The 17,804-nt window shown below is 37.1% G+C and overlaps 1 protein-coding gene across 7 annotated transcripts in view; it reads left to right on the forward strand.

Moving 5' to 3' along the window:
• The window catches only part of NARS2 (asparaginyl-tRNA synthetase 2, mitochondrial), a 143,975-nt gene that overhangs the window by 122,035 nt on the left and 4,136 nt on the right, over window positions 1-17,804 (forward strand). For 5 of the 7 annotated variants that reach the window (XM_082410370.1, XM_082410368.1, XM_082410367.1 and 2 more), the window contains 3 exons: window positions 7,781-7,878; window positions 10,194-10,220; window positions 13,501-14,266. In XM_082410370.1, coding sequence (XP_082266496.1) covers window positions 7,781-7,878; window positions 10,194-10,220; window positions 13,501-13,645 — 270 coding nt within the window. In that variant the 3' untranslated portion in view covers window positions 13,646-14,266. Of the gene's footprint in view, window positions 1-7,780; window positions 7,879-10,193; window positions 10,221-13,500; window positions 14,267-17,804 lie in introns of those variants that run through there. The other 2 variants (XR_014250235.1, XR_014250234.1) reach the window with 2 other exon arrangements.

Here is a 17,804-nt window from a genome sequence, read left to right on the forward strand (position 1 = left end):
GACAAAAGACCTGTACGCAGAAAACTATAAGGCACTGATGAAAGAAATTAAAGATGATGCAAACAGATGGAAAGATATACCATGTTCTTGGATTAGAAGAATCAACATTGTGAAAATGACTCTACTACCCAAAGCAGTCTACAGATTCAATGCAATCCCTATCAAACTACCAATGGCATTTTTCACAGAACTAGAATAAAAAATTTCACAATTTGTATGGAAACAGAAAAGACCCCGAATAGTCTTGAGGACCTTTTTTTCACTTATCAGTGTATCCTAGTGCCTAGCATAATGCCTGGGACATAGCAGGCACCTGATATCTATTTGGTGATGTGTAGGTGAGTGGATGAATTGAGCCCAACACAGTTTTAGACACATAGTGGAGAAGTAGTGAGAAAGTGACGTGATTTACTAAGGAAGTTCCTGGGAAGCTAAAGAGCAGCTTTTACTCAAATTTTTTTGAGTGATGGCAACATGGCATATAGGAAAGTCCAGGGGCTTTAGAATCAGGCACTCTTGGTTTCAGGTCTCAGGTCTTTGTGTTATAAACTATGTGATCTTAGATAAACCACCTAATTTCTTTGAGTCTTATTTTCCCATCTGTAAAAATGAGATGATAATATTTTCCAGGATTATGGGGATTGAATTAACCCATAGTTAATAATATATGAAAAGTACACAGCCTAGTGTTTGGGGTGGTAGGTAGTCAATAAGTGTGAAGTCCCCTTTCCTTCTAAATTTTATAAATCTTTATTGTGTTAAAGCCCAGTAACATTAAAATGTGTGTGTGTTGGGGTGGGGGATGCCACATCATAACGTGCCATTACGTAAGATTCCTTAAAAGGCAGTTCTCTCGTAGACCGCAATCACAGATGGTACCTTCAGAAGTACCGGGAGGCCTTCATTATGACAAGTCTCTCTATTTTTTTTTTAATTTATTTATTTTATTTATTTATTTATTTTTGGCTGTGTTGGGCCTTCGTTGCTGCGCGCGGGCTTCCTCTAGTTGCGGCGAGTGGGGGCTACTCTTCGTTGTGGTGCGCGGGCTTCTCATTGCGGTGGCTTCTCTTGTTGTGGAGCACAGGCTCTAGGCGCACAGGCTTCAGTCGTTACGGCACACGGGCTCAGTAGTTGTGGCTCACGGGCTCTAGAGTGCAGGCTCAGTAGTTGTGGCGCTTGGGCTTAGTTGCTCCGCGGCATGTGGGATCTTCCTGGACCAGGGCTCGAACCCGTGTCCCCTGCATTGGCAGATGGATTCTTAACCACTGCACCACCAGGGAAGTCCCAAGTCTCTCTAATAATATGGTCTCACAGCCTGAAACCTGAAGGCATTATAATAAACTTTAGTGTACTTTTGTAATTTATGAGGTGCTATAGCTTATAGCTTCTGAGAGCTAAATTATTAAAATATAACTTACTTAAACTATATACAACATTGATTCATTAGCAACCTAGATTTCTTTTCAACCCACCTATATTAATATAAAGTGTCTGCTTCCATCCCTACTTTATTTTTTCCAGTGGTGAATGAACAGGCTTTGGGTCAGCTAACTAAATTCTGTGTTTCTTTTAGTAGGGGTGCAATAACAGGTTATGAGTAGGGTTGCAGAGTTTCTGCAAAGGGTGCAATTCAATCTAAAAAAATTAAAACAGGTGTGTTTCAGAGTTGCCTTCTTTAGGAAATCAAGAGAGAAGTATAGGGGAATGTGTAACCTATGCTTGTAACATTTGGCCAGAGGTAATGAATAGTAATATGGTATATTTTTACAGCTATAGTTTCTTTTTCTTTCTTTCTTTCCCTCACCCCCTCCAAAAAATAATAATATTAATAATGGTATGCAGTATGTAATAGTGAAAAGTACACTGGACTAAGAAGTTACTAGTGCCAGGTTTGAAAGCCACCTCTCTTACTAGTTATGGCCTTAGGCAAGTTTCTCCAATCTCTGAGCCTCAGTTTCTCCTTCCATAAAATCAGAGAATTGGATTAAATGACCTACAGTGTACTAACCAGCTCTAAAATTCTCTGATCTCAGGTAGCCTAAGTCTTTGCTCATTTGGATATATAAGAATAACTTGTAAATTACCAAACATATTTGATCATTTGAAGGGGACAGATCATGGGCCTAAATAAAATGAATCTAAGCAAACATGCAAAATGCCATATGCCCCTGAATTTGGGTCCTGCATAAGTCCTCCTAAGGCAGGTGTCAAATATTCAGTTAGGGTATTGGCTTCACAGAGAAGCCATGTGTGATTAGGAAAAGTGACTGCCCAACAGTCCCTGATAGGATGCCAAGATCACCGGGTAATGTTCTAATTTTTAAAATTTTATCAGTATTACTTAGTAAATCATAAAAATTAAAACATTAGTGGGCACTCAGTAAAGTACATATTGCGAAGTCAATTTGGAAGGAAGAGTACTCAACCAAGGGGTATCTAATGAATTTCCCTGAGCTTGGGGCTAATTAACCGACCTGCATCAAAATAACTTGAGCCTCAAACCAACAGAAATAGTGATGAAGGGAGTTTCCAATTTTGCCCATATCTAGGACTAATGACTATCCTGAGAATTTATGTTGAAGTAGAAAGTATGCATTTCAGTCCATCTAAAATGCTCCCAGACTAGCCATTTTACTATCCAAAGGCCATTTTCATTCCTTGCTACATGTAGCCCATCTGCATCTTCACACTGTCACATCTGGAAGGCTCTCTTTCCTAGCTGCACCTCATTGTTTTTAGGGGCCAGATACTATCTGTATCAACAGTTAGAGCAAAAGCTCATAGAGGCTTAAACCACAAATTTATTTCCTGTGATTTGTGGAACAGTCTTCTTCCTTTGATAATGGTACATAATATTGCTCCATTGGTGGTAGCACCTGTGAGAAACTGAATAGGAAAGTATTCGGTTTCTGGTTTTCATCAATATTTAAAAATAGGTAGGAAGAGAGGTAGCAGAAGATGGGACATTAAACTTTTTTCCCCTCTCTTTGAAGTTAGCATAGAAGAGGTTATATATTAAAGGCCTTGTTCCTATCTAGGCTGTTCATTTTTTAATTCAAGGGCTGAGTTTTCTTTTCAGTACACTGATTGGAATCAAAGAGTAGGAGTCAAAAGGGAGTGTCATAAATAGAGACCAGGGCTGTTCAGCTTAAATACCAACACACACTATTTCTAGGCAGCATGCTGCTGTAGCTGTGTGACTTAAGCAAAATCAAAACTCATACACAGTGGAGGAAGGTGTGCCAGACAGCATTCTGGCCTAGAAGATGTGCCCAAAGTGGAATAAGTTTTAAGACTAAAGAAGTTAGCAAAAGGTGTAGTAAAAATATTTGTAGCCTTCATTGAGAACTGTGTAGGAGAGTGAGAGGACAGCAGAACTGAAGTCCTTCTATTTATTTCAAGTCTCCCAAAGATGCACAGGAACACAGTGGAAATTTTAGGTGAAATTTGGTCAGCTTTGAATTAAGAGGACATTTCCCTGTGCAGCCTGTGGATTCTCACTTCCTCATCAAGGGCGGGATTGCTCAGCCCCTGGCTCTTTAAGCTAGCTTTAGACTCCTGTAAACCACAGACCTGCCAGCCCATCCTAGCAAACTAATCACCTGCTAATGATCTGGGCAACTTGCTTGTTTTCAACCTTTTGCACTCTAACTGCCTTACCACCCGTCACTTGGCAAACACACAACCAAGTTTTTCTCATTACTTCTTAAGAAATTTGTGTGAGTCGCTCCACATTTTGTACTTTGTTCACCCCTATGTCATGATTTGTATTATATCTGTATGTGCCTTTTACCTCCCCTAGAGCCCTGGAGAAACAGGCAGTTTCTGTAGTAATTAGCCCAGTAGTTACCAGGTGGAGACACAGATAGAAGAATCCTATCTGGAATCTCAGCCTTAACTAAGAAGTGTGGAAATTGAGGGGATTGTTATAGTGATCTTTAGGGAATGCAGTATTTTTTTATATCATATCAGAAGAAAGTGCTGCTCTGTGTCTACTAATGTAAATGTCATTATTTATATTTGAGGAATACTTTACTATATTATAGGTTCTCAGAAAATGTGCAGAATCTCTAAGTGGATTGGAAGATCTCATTATAAAAGGAAAGCAGGACGTAAACAGATCTGATATTGTTGAAGGGAAACCTAAAGTAACAGAAAAGAGAAGAAGGTTATATGTAGGAAGAGAGGAGAAGAAGGCCTTCGTGGGCCTTTCTTTACCAAGAGATAAATCTGTCCTTGGTAAAAAAGAAATAGTACCCTGTAGTCATGGAACATTGATGAGGCATTAAGAGGAATGCCTTACTTAAAAGGTACACAGCTCCTAGGAGGGGAAGCAACTTTACTCTCCATGTCAAGAAGACATACAGGAAATTCTCCTGCCTGAGAGTGTGAATTTTCAGACCATCCAGACAAAGAAAGGACATAGATGAGGATGTCTTCCTTCTGCATGTCACAAAATTAGTAGTGATATGGGACTTGATCTTCTAAACTTTTTATTCAACTAAAATAGACTATTTGGTAAGTTCTTTCCTAGTGATAAGTTCCTTTCCCAGAGTACAGAGGAAGGAAATAGGGGAACTGTTATTCTGACCTGAATTCTAATTAACAATGAGAAATTGGTTGGGAAAGTGGAAGTGGAAGAGCCCAAGTAGGTGGGGGGAAAAGCTACCTGGTAAATTGTTTTATTATACATAAATGATTGCCGCTCCGCCCTCGGGAGGCGGGGGCAGGGGTATTTACTTCCCTGCCCCACTGACATGAGCTTCGTGACTTGCATGTGGCTTACATTGGCCAAAGAATTGGGAGCAAACATGACCTACATACATTACTTCTGGACAAATGCTTTTACTACATTCTCATCATGCTCTTTTTTCCCATCGGCCACAAGATCAGCAATACCTCAGAAAGAGGCTTTTTTATCGTTTCAAGCCAGGATGGACATGCAGCATAGGTTTTACAAAGCCAGTTCATTGATGTAAAGCAGTGTTTCTCAATCAGGGGTTATTTTGTTCCCCTTACCCCCACCCAGGAGACATTCAGCAACGTCTGGAGACTTTTTTGGTTGTCATAACTAGGGGAGTATAACTGTTGGGAGATAGAGGGAAATCAAATATTAATACAAAGGAGGTTTGTAATCAAAGATAAATATGAGTCTTACACTCCTCTAAAAATAGCATTAAGAAAACCTAAGGTCCAAAGTTGACATAATTTAGACCTGCAAAAAATGCTAAGATCCCAAAAGGGTTTTTGCTTGTTTTAGCTATGTTAGCAGCAGGACCAAGCAAGAAATGGATCTCTTGTTTGATGCATCAAGGCTTGCCTCAGTTCCTCATCACTGACCACCAGCCTCTGCTGGACTACCTACTTCTTATTCTTCCATAATAGCTGATTCCTCAGCATTTTGTTTTCTTTTGAGGCAGTGGACTTTTTTAGTTCTGGCTCTTTAAGCTTTGCATGTACTTGCAGTACCGGAATCAATCTCTGTACACCTTTGTACCTTGGAGTTGCCCTTACTTCAAAAACTTTGAAATGATAGATTTTGAATATACCTGTCCTTTCTGACAGAGCTACACAAGGATGGAATGCTGTATTTCAGGGGTATTGGTTCCCTTAAATATTTTTATTAAATATTTGTTAAGTTTATTAATATTAATATAGTACATTAAATATTAGTAAACAATTAGTGTAATTATATTAAATATTTGCTTAAATATTTTCAAGCAAAGGCCTGAGAGCCACTTGGTTGTCTGTTCTCTTCCAACCCTGATTGCCTGTAACTCTAAATTTAAAACTCTGGATTGACGTTAAGAACAAATTTTTCATCATGTGTCTCTTAGCTCCTAGCATATTTTAGCCATGTCTAAAAGCAGGATACTAGTAAATAATGATACCTGTCCTTCTATGGCCATAAAAACTCCCTTGATCTTCTGCTTTCTCTGAGAAAAGAAGGGGTAACTTCAGGGTCCTGATTGGAGTCCAACTCTATTAATTGTATAGCCTATGAGAATTTGCTCTTCACATTAGTAAAGCTCTGTTGTTTACCTAGCCAAAGCTGTGTGTTTCATTACCTACTATCCTGTCTGAGTCACCAAATCCACATTCTAAAATACTTGCCTGTTCATTTTAGGTCTTCCAAGTTCACAGAAGAATTACTAAAATGTAGTCAACCAGCAGTGGTAGTGTGAAAAAGGCATGTTTGTACACTTATTCCTCACAAGCTTATTGAGTGGTAGGAGATTCTGTAAAAGTAGAAACCATTAGTAAATTTCCATTTGCTCTCACTTTGATTCAGCTGATTGATGAAAATCATGTCTCGTGTTTTCTCTTTAATGATAGTACTGAGGATTATATAACATTTGGCACACATTCTTAGATTATTACATTCTTTATTAATCTTAATTAATTATAAACTATATATCAGTCAAAAATTCTGAAATCAGAAAACAGGAGAATGGCTTAATAGTAAAGTAAGGCAAAGTTTAAGAAAAGAGTTTATAATATAATGCGACATTTAAAGCTTAAGTGTTTTATGTGTTATTAAATGTGTTTTATGGGTTCCTAAATTTTCATTTGTGAAATAAATCTGAGTTTTGTGCCTTCAGATTCTTGGCCCTAAAAATGTCTGCCTGGTCCCCCTTTGTTCCCCCCACCCCCAAAAAAGAATTGCTAAGTCACAAAATAATATAGACAGCAAATAAACATTCTCAAAAAAGTAAATATTACGAGTAAGTGAAGAAATACAAATGAAAACATCAAGCTACCATTTTCCCCTATTAAAAAATTTGTGTTGTTTTATTACGAAAGTGTAACACACCTTTATTGCAGAAAATAAGAAAATACAAATAACATCCTGTGCGTTGATCTTTTTTTTTTTTTTTTTTTTTTTGCATCTCTGATTATTTTGTTAGAACTAGTTCCTAAAACTCCTATTGCTGAGTCGAAGCATATTGCATGTTTAAGGCTTTGATTATCTTTTGCCAAGTTGCTCACCAGAAAGGTTGTATCGGATGTACGAGAGTATTGGTCTATGCATTCTCTAATCCATATTGTTTATGTTGTTTATCTTCACCATTTTGATAACTCCAAAGTGGTATCTCTTTGTTTTAATTTGATTAATGATCAGAACATATTTTACATGTCCTAACATACTTCAAATTATTTATAAAAGACACACACACTCTCACACACACACACCCCTAAATGTTCAACAAAAGGAAAGCAGTTAAATAAACTGATACTTCTAAACAATAAACTGTGAAGCTGTTAAGACATTAAGTATGCAAAGTATTTTTACTGACATAGGAAAACTATTTATTGTATAATATTAGCTAAGACAATTAGAATGGTAAATTTTATATGTAATTTGATCTCTGCTATACTCATTAAGCATATAAGAAGAAAAACCTGAAAGAAAACATGCCAACATGTAATTGCTTCTGCATGCTAATAGGTGTTTTTTAATATTTTCATAATTTTTAATACTTCCCACATTTTTATAATTAACATTTGTATCACATTTGTGCAGAAAACACATTTTTGTTAAGTATACTGCGTAAATGGTGCCAGAGGGGAAACTGTCCACCTGCATTTTGTATTCTAAAGATAATATTAAACATTTGGTATTAAAACAGGGAACATGAACAGGTAACATAAATAAGATTCTGGTAAGCAGTTAAATAGCCAGTTGTCAAAATGTTAAACGTTCCACTTGCTTCAGAAGCTGACAGTTGTTGGAATGCTCTGAAAACGGAATGTTGTTTATGAGTTTTTTCCTTTTTAGGTTGCTGCTGTTGATCTTCTGGTTCCTGGAGTTGGAGAACTCTTTGGGGGAAGCCTCAGAGAAGAACGGTACCATTTCTTAGAGCAGCGATTGGCCAGGTATTGGTGAGACCTAGAAGAAACAGAATTCAGAAATTGGGGATGGGGCACTCAAAGGCAGTCATGGCAAACTAACAGAGAATAGCGCATGGGCCGTAGCTCCTGACAGACCTGGATCTCAGATTCTGTGTGACCTTGAGCAAGTTGTTACTTAACCTCTCTGAGTTTCTCTTTCTGAAAGACTAGAACTATTATATGAAACACAATGATTTTTTGCCACTATTTGTATGTATCTCTCCCTATGGAAATAGCTTTTTTAAAAGTTAATGATAGAGGGGTTTTCCTGGTGGTGCAGTGGTTAAGAATCCGCCTGCCAATGCAGGGGACACAGGTTCGAGCCCTGGTCCGGGAAGATCCCACATGCCACAGAGCAGCTAAGCCCATGTGACACAACTACTGAGCCTGTGCTCTACAGCCTGTGTGCCACAACTACTGAAGCCCACGCACCTAGAGCCCATGCTGCTCAACGAGAGAAGCCACCACAAAGAGAAGCCTGCGCACCACAACAAGGAGTAACCCTTGCTCGCCGCAACTGGGGAAAGCCCACGTGCAGCAACGAAGACCCAACACTGCCAAATAAATTAATTAATTAAATAAATTTTTTAAAAAAATTAATGATAGAAAAGGAAAATTTTCCCCCTTAAAGTTTGTTCTTCACTTTGTGTGTGTGTGTGTGTGTGTGTGTGTGTGTGTGTCTAACTCTAAATTATGATTGGCAGACTCCTACAGGGCATAAGGACAGGCTCTGAACCAGGGAAAGGATAAAGATGCAGGGAGAAAGAAACTAAAAATATCCACTAAGCTAGCATTTAGAATAAGCAGTTTTCCCTTCCTCAGGTTTTCTACTATGTAAGCATTTTGATTTAGGTATTTGAATAACTGTATTTTAACTCACTGTTTGAGACCTGGGAAATGTATCCATAAACACCAGAAAATGTTTTGGAGATGAGGAGGAGGGAATCATGTTTCTAATCGAACTACCACTCCTGTATGTGCATGGTCTGCCAACAAACCACAATGACTTCCTAAACTAACCAAGGTTATAAACCTCTGTTTTCCATGGTTTCCACTTTTACTGTGCCAGACTGTTTTAAAAAATGACTTTCCCATGTTGAAGGCTTAATCTTTCTCTCCAGATAATACTGAGTTTCATAGTAACCTGGAAAAGTCATGATTGTTTGACATGTTTGTTAAATTAGCCATTTGTAAGGCCTTCTTTTCCTAATGGAGAAATGCTTAAAAAGTTGTTGATTTTCCGAGATCCGAACCTATGAATCTGTTGACTAAAACTTGGTTTTGCAATCCCAATTATTTGAACTGCTCTATTTGGTTAGGGTCCAGAAGAAAGGGGATAAATATGTTCTGGGAGGACTCTTTTATCACATAGACTATTAACTCCTTAGTATTACTATAGTGTTAAGAAGTCCTGGAAAAATCGTGGAATTGAAGTGATGGTAAAACTCCTTAGGTGGAAAGAATTTGAAGATTTTCTGTTTTTTTTTTAAAGCACAATAAAAATCACACATGGCAAGGAACTTCATCTGTTGAAAGATTAATTGGTCTGTTTTCTTTGCTTGCTTCCTTCCTTCAGGAAACCTTTCCTCATAACATTAAATGTTTACCTAATATCTGATAATATCCAAATTTGTCTTTCCTAATGAAGTGGATATATGTGTTTACCTATCTCAGAGATCTGTCTGTGACTTCTGTTCATGTTTTTCATATTTTTGTGTATTTGAATTTTTCATAATCTTGATCACTTTGAGGTACACAGTGGTCCCAAACACTTTTAAGGGCTGAAATTAAATTTCATGAGTACTAAGAGCTTTAAGTTTTATTAACATTTCTCAAATTGGCAAAAACCAATTTGCAGCCATATTATGAAGGCAGCCTCAGAATCTATATTATTGTTTTAATATTGTGGAAAGAAAATTGTGTCTGTACATCACTTGTCTGTGTGTGCCTTTCAGCAACCCTATATAGTAGTAATAGTACTTTTCTTATGTCACAGGATGATAAATATATCTCAAATGAAGCCCTTCTTTTGGGCTCTGGACCATACTTTCCTTCTATAGCATTTATTATTTGATAATACCTTGGACTATTGGTTTTCTTACTATTGGTTATCTTACCTTTCTTACCACCTAATAAAGGCTCAGCTTCTTAACTGTGTTGCATGTTATTTAAGAGCACAGGTTTTGGTGTGTACTTCTTTATAAGAGCACTATGCGCACAACCCAGGATAAATGTTTGGTGGTTAGTATATTTATCTTATTGCCATTCTCTGAAATAATTTTGTTGTTTTCCTTTTACAGGTCAGGACTGACAGAAGCCTACCAATGGTGAGAATGTGACCCCTGATGACTCTTATTCTAGCTGTGGGTCTGAGTGTTAAATAGTTTTCACTTGTATTTCCAGGGTGCTATAGAAGAGTGTTAAAACAATGAACAGGTTCTCAGATTATTTACTCCCTTTGAGTCTTTGAAAAGTAGTAATAATAATGTCTGGCATTTATTTATTACCTATTGTGTGCCAGATAACTGTGTTAAAATTTTGATGTATATTGTCTCGTGTAATCATCACAACACCCTGCTAGTAAGGTACTATTCTTATTCTCTTTTTATTATCCCTCCAGGCCTGAGGCCTGGAGATGTTAAGTAACTTAAGCAGGAGCACACAGTTAGAAGCATAGAGCTGGGACTTTGTTCCTAACCATTATGCTTCATTTTCTCTATGTGTGAAATTAGGAGCTTGAGCTAAGTGGTCCCTGAGGTCTCCACCAACTGTAGAAATCTAAGCTGCTTAGGGAAGATCATCTGTCTGCATCCCTAAGTTGTTCTGGTGTTCTTTCTGCAGACCCTTTCTTCAAGTACTTTTCAGTATATACAAATTATTTATTTATTTATATTTGTGTAATAAGACTCTTTCAGGATCTTAGTATAATAATATCAACAATATTATTAATTCTTTTGCTGTCCTCAGGAGAAGGAAAGGTTAAATTACACACTTGCCTTTTCGTAATGAAGGAGCTAGATTTCAGAGATACAAAAAAGCCTAAAATTGGGTTCAAGTAATGGCCCTAGATTGCTTCATTATTTATCAGTAATGAACTTTGGCATATTTAATCTCTCTTGAGTCTTGGTTTTCTTGGCCATAAAATGGAATGATAATATCTACTTCACAGGGTTATTGTTAGGATGAAAGGAAACAGTACAGGTTAAGTATCTACACAGAGTAGAAGCTTAGTTTAGTTTCCGTCCCCCTTTCCTTCTTTTGTTCTGAGTCTTGCTATTAGGTAGATGAGCCTGATTGTCAAGCTTATGCATTTTACCTCAGTTTCTTTCTGTCTACAAGGTAATATTCATAGTGTATAAAAACTAGTTATATATAAATCTTAATTATTGGTTTAGACCTTTTCTGGTCTTTATTAATCATTTCAATACTACTCTTTCCCAACTAAAGTTTTCAAACTCCTAACATCTCCAAATATAAATATTTATTATTTTGTTAATAAAGAGACAGCAGGCTCAAAATGGAGTCACTTGTGCTAAGCTCACATCACCAAACTGAGACTTAATACCTAACTTAATTATAGTTTTGACATCTCCCAGGAGTGGAATCTTGAACCAGGGAGTCTAAAATTACCTGGTCAACACTGGTGAGGTAATCTGCCTGATAGACCCCTGCCATCTCCTAAAGGAAGGCGACCTTGCCTGAAACCACCCACTCTTTGCTAGTAATTTCCTTGTCCTACCCCCTTCTGCCTATAATCATTCTGTAGAGCTCTTCGGAGCTCTTTTCTGTTGCTAGATGGGATACTGCCTGATTCATGAATCACTGAATAAAGCCAATTAAGATCTTAAAAATTTACTCACTTGAATTTTATTTTTTTAACAGTTGGAATCTGCTTCCTTTTATATGATAATCATAGCATTTTAAGGTAGAAAGGACCTTAAAAATCTCCAAGTCTGTGATCTCTGCTAGTGTTCTACCACACTGTGAATAGCCACCCCAGGTGTCTAAGAATTTTCTCACTTCCTGTTTCTACATGCCACATGCAAATAATCTGTAACTAGTTCCACAATTTTTGTACCATCTCTTCTATAATGTGGCTACCCTAGAATCAATATAACAACAATCAAACAAAGATTCTTTTGAAAACTTGTTTTTAGAAGTAGATTTTTCCGTCTGTCAAAGCAAAGGCAAGAAAAATGCCAAAGACGTAATCCCTCTTCTGAATTCAGTTTCCAGGCATTTATGCCACTGTTTTGACATCGATGTATGAGAAATTTAAAGCCAGCTAAAGCTAGATACTGGACTTCTAGCAGCCGGCTCAGATCCTGCAGGTGTTTGTGGCAGGTGGTTTGACATGACCTTCATCTCATTTTCTCACTAAATCAAAGTGTATTCTGCCCCCATGCCTTATGAACTTAAAGTTAATTCAGCTACCAAACATTTCAATTACTCAAGACTGTGTTCCTTCCATTATTCCTGATAGTTCTTAAATACTAACTCCTGTCTTATTGATCTCTCACTTGGTTGTAACTCACCTAGTTGCAATTTGTGTTTTATTTTAGAAAGAGAAGTACTTAATCTTAATTGCCTAAAATACCAATACATGTAGTCATTGTTATTAATAGTGGGGAAAAAGGTTATAGTCTTTATCCTTGAGGAGCCATATGACTACCAGCTGTGGTACTTAAGTTTTATGCTGTATTTTTGTATATTTTACAAATCATTCAAGAAACTATAAACTTATTTTAATCAATATTGTATAATCCAAGGATTCCCACCATTAAATGACAATAAAAATAGTTATAGAGTCTTCCTCCTTCTCTTCCTTTCCTAAAATAACTTTATCCCAGGCTGGTGTATTGGAATCTGAGTTTGAATCATGAACATACCATTTTCTAGCATGTAGTCTTATGTGGGAATAGAATGTGCATGGATGGGCTTCAGTGGCTGTGTAGCCTTTCAGAAAAATGACTCTGGACATCTTCTACTAGGCTTAAAGCAGAGAAGTCAAAGTTCTTCCTCACTCCAGTGCTCAAGAGTATATTTTTATGCCTTCAAACAATAAATCATCATATAGTAAGCATCTATTCCCAGACAGTCACTGGAGATAAAGGTTGGCTAAGATGCAGTTCCTGCCCTTGATGTAGCTTACAGTCTAGTCTAGTAGGGGGTCTCTTTTTGTAATACATCAGGCAGAACTCTTCACCCTTCTCTGTATATTGAACAATATGATTTTGGTAAGGAAAAAAAAGAACATTATCGTAGATATACCAAGACATAGAAGAGGAATATATTTAAAGAAAAATAAGTTATGAGAAATTTTCCTGTAGCCTCATGAGACAAGTTTTCTGTCTATAAGCACCTAACAAACTTAAAAGAATAAGAATCAAGTGACCAAAGCCCATGAATGCATGACAGGATGTGCTGCTGTTTGTCTGGGTAATCTTGGACAGATCACTTTAACTTCTCTGTGAAAAGACTGGTCTACCACAGTGATGTGACGATAACAAATGATTGCAAAAAACTTTTAAAACATAAAATTCTGTCATAACATCTGATCTTAAATGAAGCACTTATAGGTAATGATTCTCTGTTTTTCAAAATTAGGTATCTGGACCTCCGTCGATTTGGATCTGTGCCACATGGAGGTTTTGGGATGGGATTTGAACGCTATCTGCAGTGCATCTTGGGAATTGACAATATCAAAGATGTTATCCCTTTTCCAAGATTTACTCATTCGTGTCTTTTGTAGCTGAAGACTGGTTAAGGAAGACCACCCTGTGCCAGAGGTACTGCACGTGAATATACATACAGGAGAATGCATGTTTGAACTGTAGAAATGCAGAAGTTTTCAATATGTAATTGTCATGCCAGAAGATACATGAAAGATACATGTGATCATGATTTTCATTGAAAGTTGAAGGCATTTCATGGAAAGATGAACTCCATCAAGAAGAGGTACTTATAGCAGATAGAATCTCAAAGCTATTGTGTCAATTAAGAAAAAAATGAAATTGAACTAGATGGTCTCAAAGGTCCTTTCAAACTCTAGGACAGGATGAAATTGTGTATTTTACTTTTTCAAGATTTTTTTTTTGATGTGGACCACTTTTTTAAAGTCTTTATTGAATTTGTTACAATATTGCTTCTGTTTTATGCTTTGGCCCTTTGACCGCAAGCCATGTGGGATCCCAACTCCCCGACCAGGGATTGAACCCGCACCCCACGCACTGGAAGGCAAAGTCTCAACCACTGGACCGCCAGGGAAGTCCAGAAATTGTGTATTTTACTTTGTCTTTAATCAGTAGACCACTGCCCTCTGTGACCTTTGAGAAGCAACTACTAGCTAAAGATAAAATGTTGTTGGATCTTTTCTCCCTTGCCATTTAACCTATGATAAATTCCCATCTTATTCTCATTGCTTTACTAAACATTACAGAGGAAAATATTCCTTTTTCGGGTCTTGAATGAAGAAAATTGCTATTGTGAATTGAAATCTTTTTTCATCAGACTACATGAAAAATCACATTTAATAACTGTTGATCCTTAATTATAAAAGCTAACAAGATGTATTATTTAAACTAATCACTGTTGTGTTGCAGTTAGTTCATGTTAGATACTTATTATGTCTCTGATAATCAATAAAATAGATTTTTGATACCTATGAAAGAAAAAAACAGGTTTTTAAATTCCATTTGGCCTTTTCCCAGTGAAATTTGGAAGAAAGATATTCTCCATCCAAGATGAGGATATATAGCTAAACCTAAAGGGAGGATAATTCTGGAGTCAAAAAGTAACGGGGCATGTTAGAGTGACAGGATCACTGATTTGGGACTTCGCGACCTGACGGTTCTAGCAGTCCCAAGTATGAGTTTGGATAAGCCACTTACTCTGTATGAGCTCATGCATCATTTTCCTCACAGACTTGATATAGTAATTACATGAAAGTGTGTGTGTGTGTGTGTGTGTGTGTGTGTGTGTGTGTGTGTATGTGTTTAAAACTGTGAAATGCTACACAAATTTTTTAAAACTCTACTTTTAGTCTTTGTTGAGATGCAGATATATGGACTTACGGCAAATGGTGAACTCAGTAGGATTCATATGTATCAAATAATTATAAAAAGGCATGCATGCCTGAATAATCAATTTTCTAAGTCTCATTAGATGACTTAGGTTACTTCCTAATGAGTTTCTATATGCACTTCATTTTAACCTAACTCAAAATCAAACAACTGGAAAGAACTGCAGAACCTAGGGTTGGAAGTCATAGGAGACACTGAGAGGTTGTCAAGGTCGAACTTCTATCTAAAGTAGAAGGATCCTATGTACCTTGGCAACCTCTTGGCAAAGAGCTCAGTACCCCACAGAATAGCTCATTCCATTTCTGAAGCTCTCTAATTGGTAGCTTTTGCTGAGCTAAAATCTGTTTCCCTGGAACTTTAATCCTTGGGCTTAGATACCAAGTTTAGGACAGGATAAAAGGAACAATTAAGGCTTCCATAAGGCTTGCCTCAACCATGGGTGAGAGAGATAAATTCATTTGTTTACTCAACAAATATTATTACCTGAGCTTATTCTACATGCCACATACTGTGCTAGGTGCTACATAAACAGTAGTGAACTGACCCTTGCCTTCATGGATTTACAGTCTATTAGGGAAGATATACCAATGATAAGTAAACAAATGTATTATTTCAAAATATGGCATGTGCTATAAAATTTTATGAAGAACAGGGCAATCATAGATAAGCTTGCTAGAGGGGGCATCCCTGAAAAGGCGATATTTAACCTTAGATCTGGAAGATAAAATAGAGAAACCATTTTTTTTTCTTCTTCTGTGTAAAACATGTTACTTATGTTTACTAGGTTCTGCTTAAGAATATAAACGATAAAATATATATATGTAATTTATTTTTTAAATTCTGTTAAAATATAGTTAAAAAAATCACACAGAGAGATAAATCTTATTTATTTGAAAACATTTTCTTATATCAATTATTTACCCATTTGTGCTGGGTACCTAAGTTTCCCACCCAAAAAATTAGAATTAGTGAAGAAGTAATTCTTTAAGAAGTGTGGCACTATCAGCTCTCCCTTCCCCTGAAGTCGCTAAATAATAAAATTTACCGTATTTTATAAGATTTCAGGTTCATTGTAATCAAGACCCCTGTGGTACAGGGAGATCAGCTCGGTGCTTTGTGACCACCTAGAGGGGTGGGATAAGGAGGGAGGGAGACGGAAGAGGGAGGAGGTATGGGGATATATGTATATGTATAGCTGATTCACTTTGTTATAAAGCAGAAACTAACACACCATTGTAAAGCAATTATACTCCAATAAAGATGTTAAAAAAAAAAAGACAAAAAACACAACCCTGTGGTAGTGTTTGGGAAACAATTGTTTGGATGAAATAGGACAAGCACTCAGAATCTGTTCCTCTTCTTACGTTTGCCTTGTAGTCCCTCTTACCTGTCCATGGCACTGCGCTTGCCACGCACACCTATTAGAAATCAGTGAAGGCTGTCTCTGTCGTAGCAGGTTGAGTATGTGGCTGTGGCTACACACGTGGGCCTGAGAACAGTGGCAGACACAGTCAGCAGCAACTTGGGGGGAACGATCACCTCCAGCCACAAAACACCCAACTGAGCCTGTGCTCCCCTAGGGTTAGAGAAACCATTTTAAAACATTTGTGACATCAGTTAATTTGATTTGGCATTTAAGTCTTGATACTGTATTTTGTGGAGTAAGAATCACAAACATTCACAGGCCCAAAACCTGGATGCACTAATAGTTTCCAAGGCTATTAGGAATCATGCCTGCAGTGATTTTTGAGGAGCCAGATAGAATTGTGATGTTAACATGATGGCTGGGCATCAAAAATAACAGTGATAGAAAGAATACTGAATGAGAGAAGCCCCAGGTTCTGGTCCCAGTGCCACCATTAGCTTAACTGTGGAGCATTAGGCAAGTAAGATCATCCTCGTGGCCTCCAGTTATTTCATCCGCAGAGCTATCGCTTTGAAGTAGATGAACTCTAAGGATCCTTCTATCAATCTTCTAGGAATTTGTGATGGACATAGTCACTAATAATAATTGATTTAGAGTCTGACCTTTAGATTTTATTTTAGTACATACTAGGTGTCCGAAAACTTATAATGAGGTAAATCGCTGAAAGTTTAACAATAGACTTAAGTGTGTTCAACGTGTGTGTATGTGAGGTGGAAAAGGGTCCTTCTCAAGGAGTCAAACATACATTCTTCCTTATCTGAGTCTCCAGCAGTGTATTTCCGAACCTTCATACTTATTCATTCTTTTCTTTCACAGTTGATCACATAATGAGTATCTGGTTGAAGCCAGACACTTGCCACTTATAACAGCCTAGTCATTTACATCTTTGGCTCAATATTTATATTTTACCAATAAGTGAACAAAAAACAAGCGCTAATGTCAGACAAGGATGATGAAAATGCCAAAACTAAAGCATTGCTTGCAGGCAGCATCAACAGAAAAAACCTTTTAAATGTTGACTTGTCAGCTGATATATGAATATCCAGATTCTACATAGAAACAGCATTGTATAATTCTACGTATAATGAATAAAAATATGGATTTAATAGTTAAGGATGGTCTATTCTATAATACCATAGGGCTTAATTTGTGAGTTAAAAGGTGATTTGAGGATATTAATTTTCACTTGAGTAACCAGTTTCCAATGAGGGAAAAATCAGATTCTGCTTTCCCAAGGTTTCCAAACATTACCTCAAAATAGTAACCCAAGTAAGAGTGTATTCTAAAACTTAGAAATGTTTTTTCCATCATTAGTTCCCATTCTCATTTCAAATTTTGAAGTAGGTGGAGAAAAATAGTTACTTTCCATCTGGCTGTCTGCTTGCCTGCGGAAGTTGTGCTGT

Source organism: Balaenoptera physalus (genome assembly GCF_965194825.1).
Source record: "Balaenoptera physalus genome assembly, chromosome: 10".
NCBI lineage: Eukaryota > Metazoa > Chordata > Mammalia > Artiodactyla > Balaenopteridae > Balaenoptera > Balaenoptera physalus.